The sequence below is a fragment of the Panthera tigris genome, chromosome B3 (genome assembly GCF_018350195.1).
Source record: "Panthera tigris isolate Pti1 chromosome B3, P.tigris_Pti1_mat1.1, whole genome shotgun sequence".
In the NCBI taxonomy this organism is placed as follows: Eukaryota; Metazoa; Chordata; class Mammalia; order Carnivora; family Felidae; genus Panthera; species Panthera tigris.
In genome coordinates, this window is record NC_056665.1 from 137,125,970 (window position 1) to 137,139,531 (window position 13,562).

The window sequence follows — 13,562 nt, forward strand, 5'->3', positions numbered from 1 at the left end:
AAAGAAAAAAAAAGAAATATGCCATAGCCACACTCCATCCACCAGGAGGAATTTCCAGCTATCCTGACGCACATCAGGCATTAATTTAGGAGTTCGGCGAACTCAGATCGGGGGAACAGTTTTCCTTTTTTTCCAAAAATAACACTTCGCTTTATGAGCACTGCCGAAAATGTACCAATAGTCAAAACAAGTGGCAAATGATTTACGGTGCTTCATCCCAAGGAGGTCGGGAGTCCTCCTGGGTCAAGGGGAACCCATCCTCCAGGTGCCAGGTAGAGGTGTGGGTGGTCAAGGGCTGCTCGGGAAATATTACGGGTCTAAAGGTAAACTACACGAATTAGAATTTTGGTCAAGCGCTGCGCTTCCGAAAAACCACTGTTCTTTTCTCGGGGATCTAATCATTTCAGCGATTTCCTCCATGAACTTTTCTTTGGGGTTACCTCCACGGGCAGTCAATACTTGCTCTCGTACCTTTCAGGTGGAGAGAAGAAAATCCATACGCCTAACCTCACTGAGAACGCTACCAGCTCTACAAGGAGACGAGGCGACGGGGCTGCGTCTATGTGGAGAAGCAGATCGTGGAATTTAAGAAGAAATGACAGGACTGAAATGAATCCTGATAAATCAGCTGTCTTGTGAAGAGAAAAAGAATCTCTCCTTCCCCAGCCGGGGGATGAGGGTTGTCATGGGGATAGAAGGAGATGTGTGCTGCACTAAGCAGGGTGCCTGATGCACCAAACGGGGCAGGTCACACTGTTGATCGAAAGCAACATTATGTGATTAACCAGGGGATCTGGCTTTGTCACAAGGTGTCGAGTCCTTGCATACATCAATCCGGATACCTACAAATGGCTCTGGCTGAGAATCCCCTGCCATCCTCCCAGTACGGGAAGCCCAGCCCTGTCCCCACCCCAGTCCCTGTGTCCAGGAAAGCCCTTGGGGTGTTCAGGAATAAGTGTCTTCTAACATTTGTTCATTGATTCCTATTTAAAGATAGACCCTCTCCTTCCCCAACTGGGCTGACAACCCCATGATGGCAGAACCACGTTCCCACACTGAGCTTGACGCTTGGTGGTTAAAGGCACTCAAGCAGACGTTTCAACGAACGGGCGCAGAAAACGACAGCCGGAAATACAGAGCCACCCTTTCCCCCCCTCCCCGCACTACGGGGCTGTGCGCTCGGTCACGGATGAATCTATCACTTAACAAAACCCACGCGCCCCGCTTACCTTCTCTAGATGCAGATTTACCCATCGAGTAAAGGTTCTCTTCTGCACATTTTCCCTCTCAACTGAAAACAAAGAAAAGCCATTAGCTGAGTATAAAGAACTGTGTGCAAAACGCTTGAAACCCTGCTCATCCCCAGCCCAACCCCACAGCATCTTCACTAGAATAAATAACCATGAATTCAGGGGCGCCTGGGTGGCTCAGTCAATCATCTGACTTCGGCTCAGGTCTCGATCTCACGGTTTGTGAGTTCGAGCCCCGCCTTGGGCTCTGTGCTGACGGCTCAGAGCCTGGAGCCTGCTTCTTCGGATTCTGTGTCTCCCTCTCTCTCTCTGCCCCTTCCCTGCTCACATTCTGTCTGTTCTGTCTGTCTCTCTCTCTCTCTCAAAAATAAACATTCAAACAATGGTTTTTAAATAGCCATGAATTCAGACACACGGAACAAAACTGTCACGCAATTAGTAAGGTTACTCGCATTTTACAGATTAAGAAACGGAGGATTAAATAGCTTAAATACAGCCAAGATGGGACCCGGACCTGGATCCTGTGTGTGGCATTGGCCGGCTGGCTGCCCAGGACCCGGACCCTGGGTAAGGGGGCTAGCGCCTAGGTCTGGGTGCTCGGCCGGACACAGAAGCAGCCTCCGCAGCCCAGGCTGCTAGGCCACTCTGGAAGCTTCCTTGAAATGTCTGAGCCAGATGACTCCTGAATCACTCAGCTCTGGATTTCAACATTTTGGAAGAACGTGTCGCATATGCTTAAAACCATTTCACGTTTCTTTAGCAATAAGAAAATGGGAGGCAATTTATCTCCCGGGGGAGAAAAAGGGCTACGGTTTTCTGTAATGGCTATGGTTCTTTTTTCCTCTCGGCCTCATTATTAGGTAGATAGCGGTGCCCATAAATCAAATTTTAATATTGTGGCTTTCAATCTTTTTAATTGAAGATCTGGCAGACAGTACTTAGGCGTGTAACTGCTTTTCTCTCGTTTTTCCTCCTTTGCTGTAAGAAAAGGTCACTTAGTAAGTCGGTGTAAGAACTCAAGAGCTAATCCCAGTAAACTGTGTTTTGTGGGTAGAAGAGGAAGAAGGGAAAAGAGGTGGGTAGAAACGGAGCTGCGGGGGGGAGCATTTGCTGAGGGCCATGAGGTACAGAGTCTCGGAGCTTTCCAGAAGACTGGAGAGTGCCCTGACCCCGGCCCCACTTGAGACCTTTCTGCCTGTGTATCATTTGCTATGGCGTGGGTGTTCAGAGCTTAGCCGCCGTCCCTCGGTTGATGGCACTTAGCTCTTTCCACTTTGTCACTGTTACGGGCCGTGTTGCAGCCAGCACGATTGCACGAGTGCCCTGCTGCCTGGTTCTTTGTGCACAAGCAGACGAATCTATGTCTCAGGCCTGACAGCTAAAAGTGGGGCTGCAGGGTCTTAGTGGTGGGCACATTTACAATTTTAATAGCTACTTCCAAATTGCCCTCCCCAAAGGCTGCCCCGGTGTATACTTTCACCCCCACCTGTCTTTAAACAAGTTTATGGGATTGTAAAGTATTTACACACACATTCAAACACTCAGGCTGGTTTCTCCATATGGCTTCAGGGAGAGCGAAGGACGTCCCCTGAAACAGAAGGGCATTCAGTGAAAGCCTGAGAGAACCTCATTTGGATGGCTGGTTTAACTGTGTGGAAGGAAGTGGGTGTCTATCCATCCACCCACCCCATCTGTCTGTCCATCCATCCATCCATCCATCCAACCATGTATCTATCCTTCCTTCCTTCCTTCCTTCCATCCTTCCTTCCATGTATCCATCCATCCATCCATCCATCCATCCAACCATGTACCCATCCAACGTTCCTTCTTTCTTTTATTCCTTCCATCCATCCTTCATTCCTTCCTTCCTTCCTTTTTTTCTTCCTTCCTTCAATCCATCCATCCATCCATCCATCCATCTATCCATCCAACCATGTATCCTTCCTTCCTTCCTTCAACCCATCCATCCATTCATCCATCCATCCATCCATCCATCCATCCATCCATCCTTCCATTCTCCCAGCTGATACTTAGTCCATAACCATTACATGCCAGGAACTACACCAGACCCTGTGGGCAAAATCAGAGAATAAAAAAAAAAAAATGCTTGGAATCTGTACTCCAAGAATTCACAGCCAAGTAGGAGAGAAAACATGGTTGCTACAGGGCACATATGCAAGGAGAAATAAGAAATTTCCAGGGCTGATGGGGATGAGGGGAGGTGATTTCAGACCCCAGGGGGTACTCCTCCGGGGGCCCTATGAGGATCTCACAGTAGAAGTGGGACACGGAGGGGCTCCTGCAGGCAAGGGCAGTGTCCCAGCCCCGCCCTGGTCCACAGTCAACCTGTGGGAGGCCTCATTTCCATTCCAGCCATGGCCTGGGGGGCAGGGGGGGGCGGGAATCTGAGCACAGATTAGCTTCGACAGCAAAGCTGACCCACGGGAGGGGAATGTGATGACTGAAGATACCAGGGGACCGTGAAACTAAATCACAAATAACAGATGAGTCCCAAACTGAAATAGGGAATGGAGACCATAATTTCTGAACCTGAAACTGGGACACATTGCTCAATACACAGGGGAGAGAGAGACGGTGAGAATTTGGGTTGCCTCAGAACACCCAGCTGAGAGCCACACACACCACTAGCTGTGCGACCTTGGGCAAGTTCCTGACTTTCAAAATCCCTTTGCCTCAGTCTCCCCTCTACAGAAGGGGGAAAGCTGTGCCTTCCTCGCGGGCATGCGGTGAAGATTCCAGGGCATCACCCCAAAAGGCAGCCCCGGTGGTTGACCTCACAGCCACACAGCAAGGCCTGGAATCGCAGTATTTCGTTCGGTGTCTCACCACAAAGGTCCGATCGTGACCTTCTCCATTTCGAAATGCCCACCCCCATCCTGCAGGCTCTTTCTACTTCTGGCCTGCCAAGACTCCGTAAACTTTATATAGTTTCCATAAATCCAGTGGCCCCTTTCTTTCCGCCGCACCTATCACGTTGTAAAGGTGTAGGGAACCATTTTTCTGGAAGGGTCTGGCCTTCTCACGGAGTGTTTGTGGGGCCCGGTGCGGGTTTGCGGGGCAACGGCGGGGCAGTAAAAGGGCTGTAAAATCGCCATCACCGGGTCTGCCTGGCTGGCCGGGGCGCGTCCAAGTGCCCGGGCAGTGTGGAACGGGAGGAGCTGGCTGGACAGGGGCCCCAAGAGACAGAGACAGAGAGGGAGGCACAGCCTTCTGGCTCAAGGCCACCGTCCCAATTCCCCTCGTGTGACTCTGGCCCCTGCTTTACCAAGAACAGATAATTTCAAAATGTGACCTTCCTCCCTTCTCCAGGCCACCACTGGTGGCCAGCTCAGGACTCGGGAGCCACAGAGTGGGAGACGCTGACTTGGGAGTTAAAACAGATCCATTGACACCGTGCCCTTTTTTCCCTATGTCCACACTTCCGCTAAACCTCTTTCCTAGGTAATATTTCCTCTATCATATTTCTGCCCTTCCCCACCCACGAGAAAGGCTTGATGGCTTATCTGTTTATAAACATATGCTCATGATAAAAAATTAAAACAAGACGGGATAGAGAGACGTAGCTAAAATCTGTTGAAATCACGTTACACTCACAGATCACTACTATTGATATCTTACTGATTGTCCTTTTAGAACCACACACACACACACACACACACACACACACACACACACACAGAGCTAAAGCACCAAGATATTCATGTACACAATTCAGTGTGATCAGCTAATGCCGCGGCATTTTTCAAAGTCTGGTTCACGGATCGCTAACATCAAGAGGTTCTGGGGTGACAGTTAAAATGCTAATCCCTGGACCCTATCCAAGACCTGCTGACTCACGCTCTCTGGCCCCAAGGCCTGAGAACCTGCATTCAACCAGCTTGTGGGGGAGATACTGCACACTTTGAAAACCTGGTCTTACCGGGAAGAGACAAGTGGCACAATTTCTTGGCCATCTTCAGGCAGGGTGGAGGATGTGACTGGCGAGCCACCTGGCGTAGAAGGAGCAGGCGGCCCGGAGCCAGGTACACAAGCCCCACCACAGACGAGAAAAGGGGGACACACATATGTCTCCCGGGCTTGCCTACCGGCAACGGGCAAGACAAACGTCATTTCTTTTTCCTTCGTCGTCCAAAGGGCTCCTCCCGATAGTGGCCTTTAGTCACTGAACTCATACAGTTTGGGGGGGGGGATCTCTGACTCCCCTGCGAGATGAACCAGAACTGACGAGGAGGACTGCAGACCAGAATTCCCGCAGGGGACGCTCATTCTGTGACGTCCATTCAGGCAGGTCAGCTGGGAGTTCTTTCCAGCTTCAGCCACCCAGCCTGGCGAGAGGCGGGAGGCAGATGGACGGGCTGTGGCCTCATCGCTCTCCTCCTCGGCCAGGCTGGTGGTCTCAGTGTCCCAAAGCCACCTCCAGGAAGTCCTCTGGCTTTCCAGCTGCCCTCGCCCCACTCCCCATGTTGGGAGCGCCCTGGAAAGGCTGGAGTGTCCCCAGCGGTGCCCAAGCAGAGGTGCCTCGGCCCCTGGGGACATCTGGTGGCATCTGGAGAATTTTTGACTGTCACGACCAAGCGGAAGGGTTCGGACTGGCATCTAGGTGGGTTGAGGCCAGGGATGCTGTTGAACGGCCCCCTACCACAAAACAGATTTTTCCGGCCCAGCGTGTCAGCGGTACCAAGGGTGAGAAGCCCTGGAGGGCCTAAGGGACCACCCAGGCTGCTCCAGTGTCAGCCTTCCCTGCCGCAGAATACGGGGAAAAGCTTCAGCAAACGAGAGGTCTGCCAGTATCGTCCCCGAGTGCCTCCGTTTACCCATCTGCACAGTGGGTCATAGTCCCCGCATCATGGGGTTGTGAGGGTCAGATGCACCTGAGCTGGCCTTACCCCGCCACGGAAGGGCTTCCCCGGGGTGCGGGGAGGGCACCATGCGTTAAAGTTATCCGGCAGGTCACCCGGCAGCGCGACAGGTGTGTGTCACGGCTCAGGAGCCAGACCTACCTGCCCTCACAGTTCGTGGCCCGTCACGGGCACAGGCATGGCCCTGCAGGTGGCTTTCCTTAACTCCTCACGGGGACGGGCTCCTTTCGGGCGGGTCGGTGCTCGGGAGGCGGCAGCAAGGAAGGGGGGGGCGGGGGTCACACACACAGGACTGGGACAGCGAGGTCATCCGGGGCAGGGGCTACGGCTGGTGGGTTCTGCCCATCCCCAGTGGGAGGGGCGCTGAGGGCCAAGGCTTCACCCACCCGTCTCCGTCCAGGAGGGAGGGGGGGGGCAGGCAGGGGGGTGAGAGGCCCGACACCTTCCCACCTCTGCTTCTGTTTTGTGCAGGGGCAAGGCCCCGGCCTGCACCCGCTCCCAGCCCCCAGGCACTGTTTGCCGTGAAGCGTGGCACTATACAGAGGCCATCTCAGCCCCGGGGGACAGCCACAGCCCCCGCCTGTGACGATCTCTAAGGGGTTCCTCCTCTGGCAAGCTCTTGCCCAACCTTACGTCAGCGGCCCCCTGAGATGCTCACAGAGACTCTCCCACTCTTGCCAAACGCTCTTCTTCTCCGTGGCTCAGACCCTCTCTCATTCGAAGAGTCCTCCTCGGCCCCCTTCAGCCAGGCCACCCTCCTCCATCGGCTGGGGCTGGCCCCGGGGGTCTTTAAACAGAGATGGAGAGGCCGCTCCCTCCGGCTGGTCGCCAGGTGGACCGCCACCAGACCATGCGAGGGCACCTCTGGCCCCACAGAAGCCGGCACCCAGGGAGGCCAGCGTCCGGGGAAGCCCCCACCGGCCCCTCCGGCCCCGGGGCTGCTGGACCCCCCCCCCCACCCGGGAACCCTCGGCCACCCCGTCTGGACGCGGTTTTTGCTCTTTTCCCGTCTTTCAACACCTCCCAGAAACACAACCTCATTACGTGGCCCCATGCTGGTTCACTTGAGACATAAAACTCAGAAACAAATTAAACGGCAATTTCTTTTTAAACAGGAGAGGGGCCAGGCTTCAGGAATACCAGGCCAACGTCCCTTTGGTTCCGACTCCTGGGGGCCGCTTCCCCCCACCGGCTCTGGTGGTATTAAAGCCAAGGCCTCCATGTGGTTTGCACCAGCAGCGATTTTGCGTTTAATTTCCTTTGTTTTTCCTCCCCGAATGTTTGCTCTGACCTGCGTCCCTTTTATCAAGACTCTGGTAATAAAATGCAAAACCCTCGCCGGGACCGGAGGCCGAGCGGCGCGAGACTTACTACAGACAAGCGTACAGAGAAGCGGCAGGCCAGAGCCGCCAGAGCTCCGTCACCCTCTCTGTGACTCCCGTGCTGCCTGCTCTCCTCCGTCCCTCGTGCCCGTCGCGGATGCGCCCGCGGGCATCGGGATGGAGCCCGGGTACCTGCTTGAGCCGCCGGTGCAGACTGGTGGTCTCCCCAGTATGCACCCGGGGAGACCCCAAGAAAGCTGCCAAGCGCATTCTAACTGGGGACTTAAATCCAATTCTCTCACAGGTCCCAGAGGCCACCAATTAACATACCACGTCCTGCCCCGCCGTGCCCTTGCTTCTCGGCTGCTCCAAAACCCATAACCCAGGGCTCCAAAGAACTAGTCCCAATTACACAGCAAATTAAGTTTTAAGCTATATATATTTATATATATTTAGGCTGGTGCCTGTAACAGAAATAAAAAAAAAAAATAAACCCTCTCTAGTTTTTTCTGTGAGTGATTCTGTCTAACCTCAGTGCTAAATCTCAGTCCCCTTTTATGATGACGGATGACGCCAGCCGGCCATAAAAACCCAAGCTGAGGAAAAGGGATTTTTAACATCCACCCAGATGGGAAGACCGGGTCGGCTGCCCCGACGTGTCCAGCTGAAATCGAGATGGGGATTTAAGTGGCACGGGACAGATCCTTCCCATACGCATCCAGGGAGCCGATAACGATGACGATGCTCAGCCACGGATAATAAGACGTGGACCCCTGTCCTGACAGGTCCCACAAGGAAGGATGGAGAGAGGGAGAGGAGGAGGGAGGGAAGAAAAGAAGAAGGAAGGAAAGGCAGAAAAGCATTCTCTTCACATACCGCGGAGGCTCACCGCATGGGCCCTGGACACCGAGATCCTTGCGGGACTGAACTCTCCATCACGGACCACAAATGTTGGGGATGTTTTTTTACACCAGTGTTTTCGTGAAAGTGTTCTGCCTTCTGAATTCTGAGTAACTTCTAAAGCGGTGTTTTCTGGAGCACATTCTGTAGACTGCTAGTTCTCAAAGGCCTCTCTCCAAAGAGGAGTCCAATAAGTCTGAGAAATAGCGGTATAGTAAAAGCCCTGATAAGGCCTGCAATAAAGAGATTCCTTTATTTTGAAGATCACTGGAAGCCAGACCCCTTTCCTGTGTAAAATTAACCACGACTTCCTGTAGGAGCCTACTTTGGAAACACAGAGATGTTCATTAACGGGGGATGTCTCCACGGGGTCCTGACGGCCAATGAATTAGGCGGCTACACGTCCTGTGACAGAGGCTACCAAGTGTTTGCCAAAGCCTGTTTCCTTCTCCTCTTGGGCACATAGCCAAACTACATTTCCCAGCCCCCCCTGGCAGGTGGTGGGGGCCTCGCCACGGAGTCCCGGCCGACGGAAGGTAAGTGGGTCTGAGGTACGCCACTTTCAGACGAGGCCTGTACGATCCTCGGTGCTTTGTGCCCACCCCCACGGGGACAGTTCCAAGGACACAGAGGATGACGGAGTCACAAGAGGGAAGGAGACTGGACTCCCGAGCCTCCCCTTCGGGCAAGGATCACCCAGCCGCGCCGCCCGATGATGAATATCACTGTTGGACCCCAGTGAGTCAGAAATACGTGGTCACTGAGCGAAGACACAGGCATCTTGGGGTTGTTGCCGGGGCAGCTGCCTACCCTAGTGGACGCCTGCCTTTTTGACATTTTTTTACGATCTATCTATTTATTTTGAGAGAGACGGAGACGGTGTGAGTGGGGGAGAGGCAGAGAGACAGGGAGAGAGAGAAACCCAAGCAGCCTCCCCACTGTCAGCGCGGAGCCCGATGTGGGGCTCGAACTCACACACCACGAGGTCATGACCTGAGCCGAAACCGAGAGGTGGATGCTTAACCGACTGAGTCACCCAGGTGCCCCTAACATCTGTCTCGAGTGAGAACCAGGCTCCCCAGGAAGGAAGGGAAGAAGGTCAACGCTAAGCCTCTCCCTGACACAGTGAGAATCACCAGATGTCCGCCGTTGAATTCTCCCGGCCACCTGCGGAGGTGGCCGAGGACGCCGAGCCTCAGCCAGGACACGTGACTTGCCCCAGCCTTGGCGGTACAGCTGGGAGAGGACCCTAGCCCGGTCACCGTAAGCCAAAACTCTCCCGGTGGCACCGGGCTGGTCGAACTCCTTCAGAGCCAACATCTTACTGAAGGACCTTCATGAAGATTCTGTTTCATGCCCAGGTTGTCCAACTGAGGGATAAAGGCTGACCTGGTGTTTTATCCACAAAACAGGCCTCATAAGAATCAGCTCAACCTCTGGGTTCAGCTACTTATTCTTGACCTTAATTTGCATTTTTAAAATATTTTTTAACGTTTATATATTTTTGAGAGAGAGAGAGGGTGAGGGAGGGGCAAACGCAGAATCCGAAGCAGGCTCCAGGCTCTGAGCTGTCAGCACAGAGCCCTACGTGGGGATCGAACCCACAGACCGTGGGATCACGGCCTAAGCAGAAGTCGGACACTCAGCGGACTGAGCCACTCGGGTGTCCCTTAATTTGCATTTTTAAGCACATCTGTCTTCAACAAACCCCACACCTGACCTGAAATACCAACGTTTTCAAGTATGAACAAAGGCAAACCCATTGCGAGAATCTCAAGCATCAGGGTGACCAGCCGTCCCGTTTCGCCGAGGGAGACTGAGGGGGTCCTGGGACGCGGTGCGTTCAGTGCTAAAAACTAGGGAAAGGCCCTGGCCAACCGGGACGAGTTGGTTATTCTGGCTGGTGGACACGGTTCTGCCTCCAGAAAGAGCAGGCCCCAAGGGGACAGCGGCCGGGAGGGCAGAAGGCACTGGGCTCCACATGGGAGACACAGACCACGGAAGGCAAGGTGGTTAATATTTGCTTTAAATGCGAGGGATAAAGCAAACTGTGAAATTCCCATTTACAACTCTCGCCTGCCCACAAAAGTGACACCAGTGTGACTTTAAATTCCTACCCTGAGCAAGAGACGTAGGGCTGGAAACCTGTGATGGGGGAAGGCAAGAGGTGTCAGGTTCTCCTCCAGCTGGAAGTGTCACCAACATTTCACGTTAATTAGCAGGAGAGAGGACCAGCTGCCTGGGCTGGGGCCCTGGGACCGAGCTGTGCCGAGGTGACAATTATGAACGCTGTCACGAAACCCTGGTTCCTTTTGTTTTTTTAAAGTTTACTTATTTATTTTGGAAAGAGAGAGAGAGCGCGCGCAAGTGAGGAAGGGGTAGAAGAGGGAGGGAGAGAGAGAGAATCCCAAGCAGGCTCCGCACGGTCAGCGTAGCGCCCGACGCAGGGCTCGAACCTACCAACCATGAGATCGTGACCTGAGCCGAAACCAAGAGCCAAACGCTTAGCGTACCGAGCCACCCAGGCGCCCCAACACTGGTTCCTTCTCGAGACGCGTTCGTTCGAAAACGGACAACAGTTACCTACTTACACGAGCCACCCTGCTGCGTGTCCCCGTGTGCGTGCAGGCGTGCATGTGGACAGACTCGGCCCCTCACCGTAACGCGGCTCACCTCCAACCCCCTTCAGGCACATTTAGTCCCCGGGGTCACTGTAGGGATTTTATCATCAGAGGTCTCCCTCAGGCAATAGACAGGTGGCTCAGACCTAAGGGCTGCACTCTGACATCGAGGTCAAGGTTGGATCATTGTCCTTGGGTAGAAATCCTGGAGAATGGCAAATCCCAGTTCTATAATCTTAAAAAAAAAAAAAAAAACAAACCAAAAAACAAAAACCCACTGAGACTAAACATGTGATTCTCAACTTTGGCTGCAAAGGACAGTCACCTGGGGAAACTAAAATGTAGGGATGCCTGGGCTCCACTCCAGACTAATTGAATCCAAACCCCTGGGGGCGGGGCCCAGGCATCTGCATTTTTTAAAGCTCCCCAGGTGATGCTGACACTGAGCCAGGGCCGAGAGTCACCGCTCTTGACCAGGAGTTGGCAATTTTTCCCGTCAAGGGCCAGACGGTGAACGTTTTAGACTTCGCCGGCCACATGGTCTCCAGCGACTTGTCAACTCTGCGGTCCTGGTGGGAAAGCAGCCAAGACAATACGTAAATGGGCATGGCTGTGTTCCAATAAAACTTTATTTATATGAACAGGCAGTGGGCTGCGGTCGGCCAAGCCCTGCTCTAGACTGCACAGGCTCCGCCGCCCGATTTAAGCGGCCGTCCTACGACTTCCTGGTGGCCGGACCTCACAGCCCAACTTTTAAAATTCGCTTTGGGGCTTCAAGAGCCGTGGTGGGGTGGGGGTGGGGCGTGGCAGGCATGTGGGAAATGAAAGAAGCAGACAAGTTGAGTGTGTTAAGCATCAACTTTGGCTCAGGTCACGTTCTCACGGTTCGTGAGTTCGAGCCCCATGTCGGGCTCTGTGCTGAGAGCTCAGAGCCTGGAGCCTGCTTCGGATTCTGTGTCTCCCTCTCTCTCTGCCCCTCCCCTGCTCATGCTCTGTCTCTCAAAAATAAAGAAACGTCAAAAAGTTAAAAAAAAAAAAAAAAGAAAAAAGAAAAAGAACATTTGGGCAACCAGACTTGGACGTGCCTCTTGCCTTTGCTTTCCTTCTTCAGCAGCCAGCCTTCTCCAAGACTCATAGCGCCTGCTCTTCCCTTCCCTCACCCCTACTGAAGGCCTCCTTTGTCTGAGGAGCCCAAGGAAGCAAGAAGAAAAAGGGCCCCAAATAATCATCGCTGATTTTTTTTCCCCTCCTCTTCTGTAAAGTTTAAATGGAAACAGGTAAAAAAAAAAAAAAAGCAGTTAATCAAATAGGCTACCTCCACCTTGTAGGTCAAGTTTCTCAGTAGATGAAGTTTTGTTCAAGGACCGTAATCTTCTCTCCCATGTTCTGAGCACCACGAGGAATCCAGGGTTACTCCTTCCTCAGGGCAGTCTAGTGTTCCGGTTGGAGAGGTCCTTAAATAAGCTTACTGAAGGTTGCCTCTCATCCAACCCTGTCGTTAAGGCTGTCATCCAGAGTGTACTGGAATGCCTCTCAGGATGAGGTGCTCAGCACCTCTTCAAAAGCAGGCTTCCACGAGCTCAAAGCTACCTTTTGGAAAAGGGGCAAATTCAGCAGGTACAACAGTGAGGACACATAGAACAAAATAGACGGCCTTCAGTTTGATATCAGGAAGGCAGGCCATCGGAGGTGACCAACAGCGCAAGGGCCACCAGCAGAGGCCAAACGTTTCCAGGCTTTCTTTTATTACTATTATTTATTTATTTTGGGGAGGGCACAAGCCGGGGAGGGACGGAGAGGGGGGAGGGGGACAGAGCATCCGAAGTGGGCTCTGTGCTGACAGGCTGACAGCGGTGAGCCTGTTGTGGGGCTCAAACTCACAAACTCACGAACTCACGAACTCCAAGGGCTCCCAGCTGAGCTGAAGTCAGATGCCCAACCTACCGAGCCACCCAGGTGCCCCTCCAGTCTTTCAAACCTTAGCATTTTAGAAAGAAACCAAAAACTCACAGATACTCTATAGCAGCTGACTGGATAGAAAGCCTGGTGGATGGTTTTCAGGCTGCTGAAACACCTAGTGAGCGACGAGGTTGACAAGGTTTTGTTACTTCTGAAAACGATTACGATTCCTCCATCCAGACAGGGAGGATTTTTTAGGGGGCACAGGTTGGTCAGAGGTTTCTTGCCACAGGATTCTCAGGGGCACATTTTTCTTTGAAAATGAAGCTGTGCATTTTTGCAGCAGACGAAAACACAGGAATCCACCAAAAGAAGGGACAGATCCTATCGCCAACGGCTCCTGGAACAGCTTCGCATCCAAGGTGCAGAGGCTGCTGCAAATATTCAGGTTTTCCTCGTTGGGGGCAACCAAAATCTCACAGCCAGGTATATTTCCTTTTATTCGCTTTGCTGTTAAGAGATTCTTTTTTTTTAAATTTTATTTATTTTGAGGGAGCGCGAGCGAATGCAAATGGAGGAGGGGCAGAGAAAGAGGGTGACAGAGAACCCCAAGCAGGCTCCGCATTGTCAGCACAGAGCCCAACGTGGGGCTCGAACTCACAAAACCACGAGATCACGGCCTGAACCCAA

General features: G+C 52.9%; 1 protein-coding gene across 4 annotated transcripts in view; it reads right to left on the minus strand.

The window, feature by feature from the left end:
- Window positions 1-13,562, minus strand: part of CLMN (calmin) — a 110,039-nt gene that overhangs the window by 34,521 nt on the left and 61,956 nt on the right. For all 4 annotated transcript variants that reach the window (XR_006219071.1, XM_042990469.1, XM_042990468.1 and 1 more), the window contains exon 2: window positions 1,230-1,291. Coding sequence is in view for 3 of the 4 variants with exons in the window: in XM_042990469.1 (XP_042846403.1) it covers window positions 1,230-1,291 (62 nt within the window). In the remaining variant the exon portion in view is untranslated. The remainder of the gene's footprint in view (window positions 1-1,229; window positions 1,292-13,562) is intronic.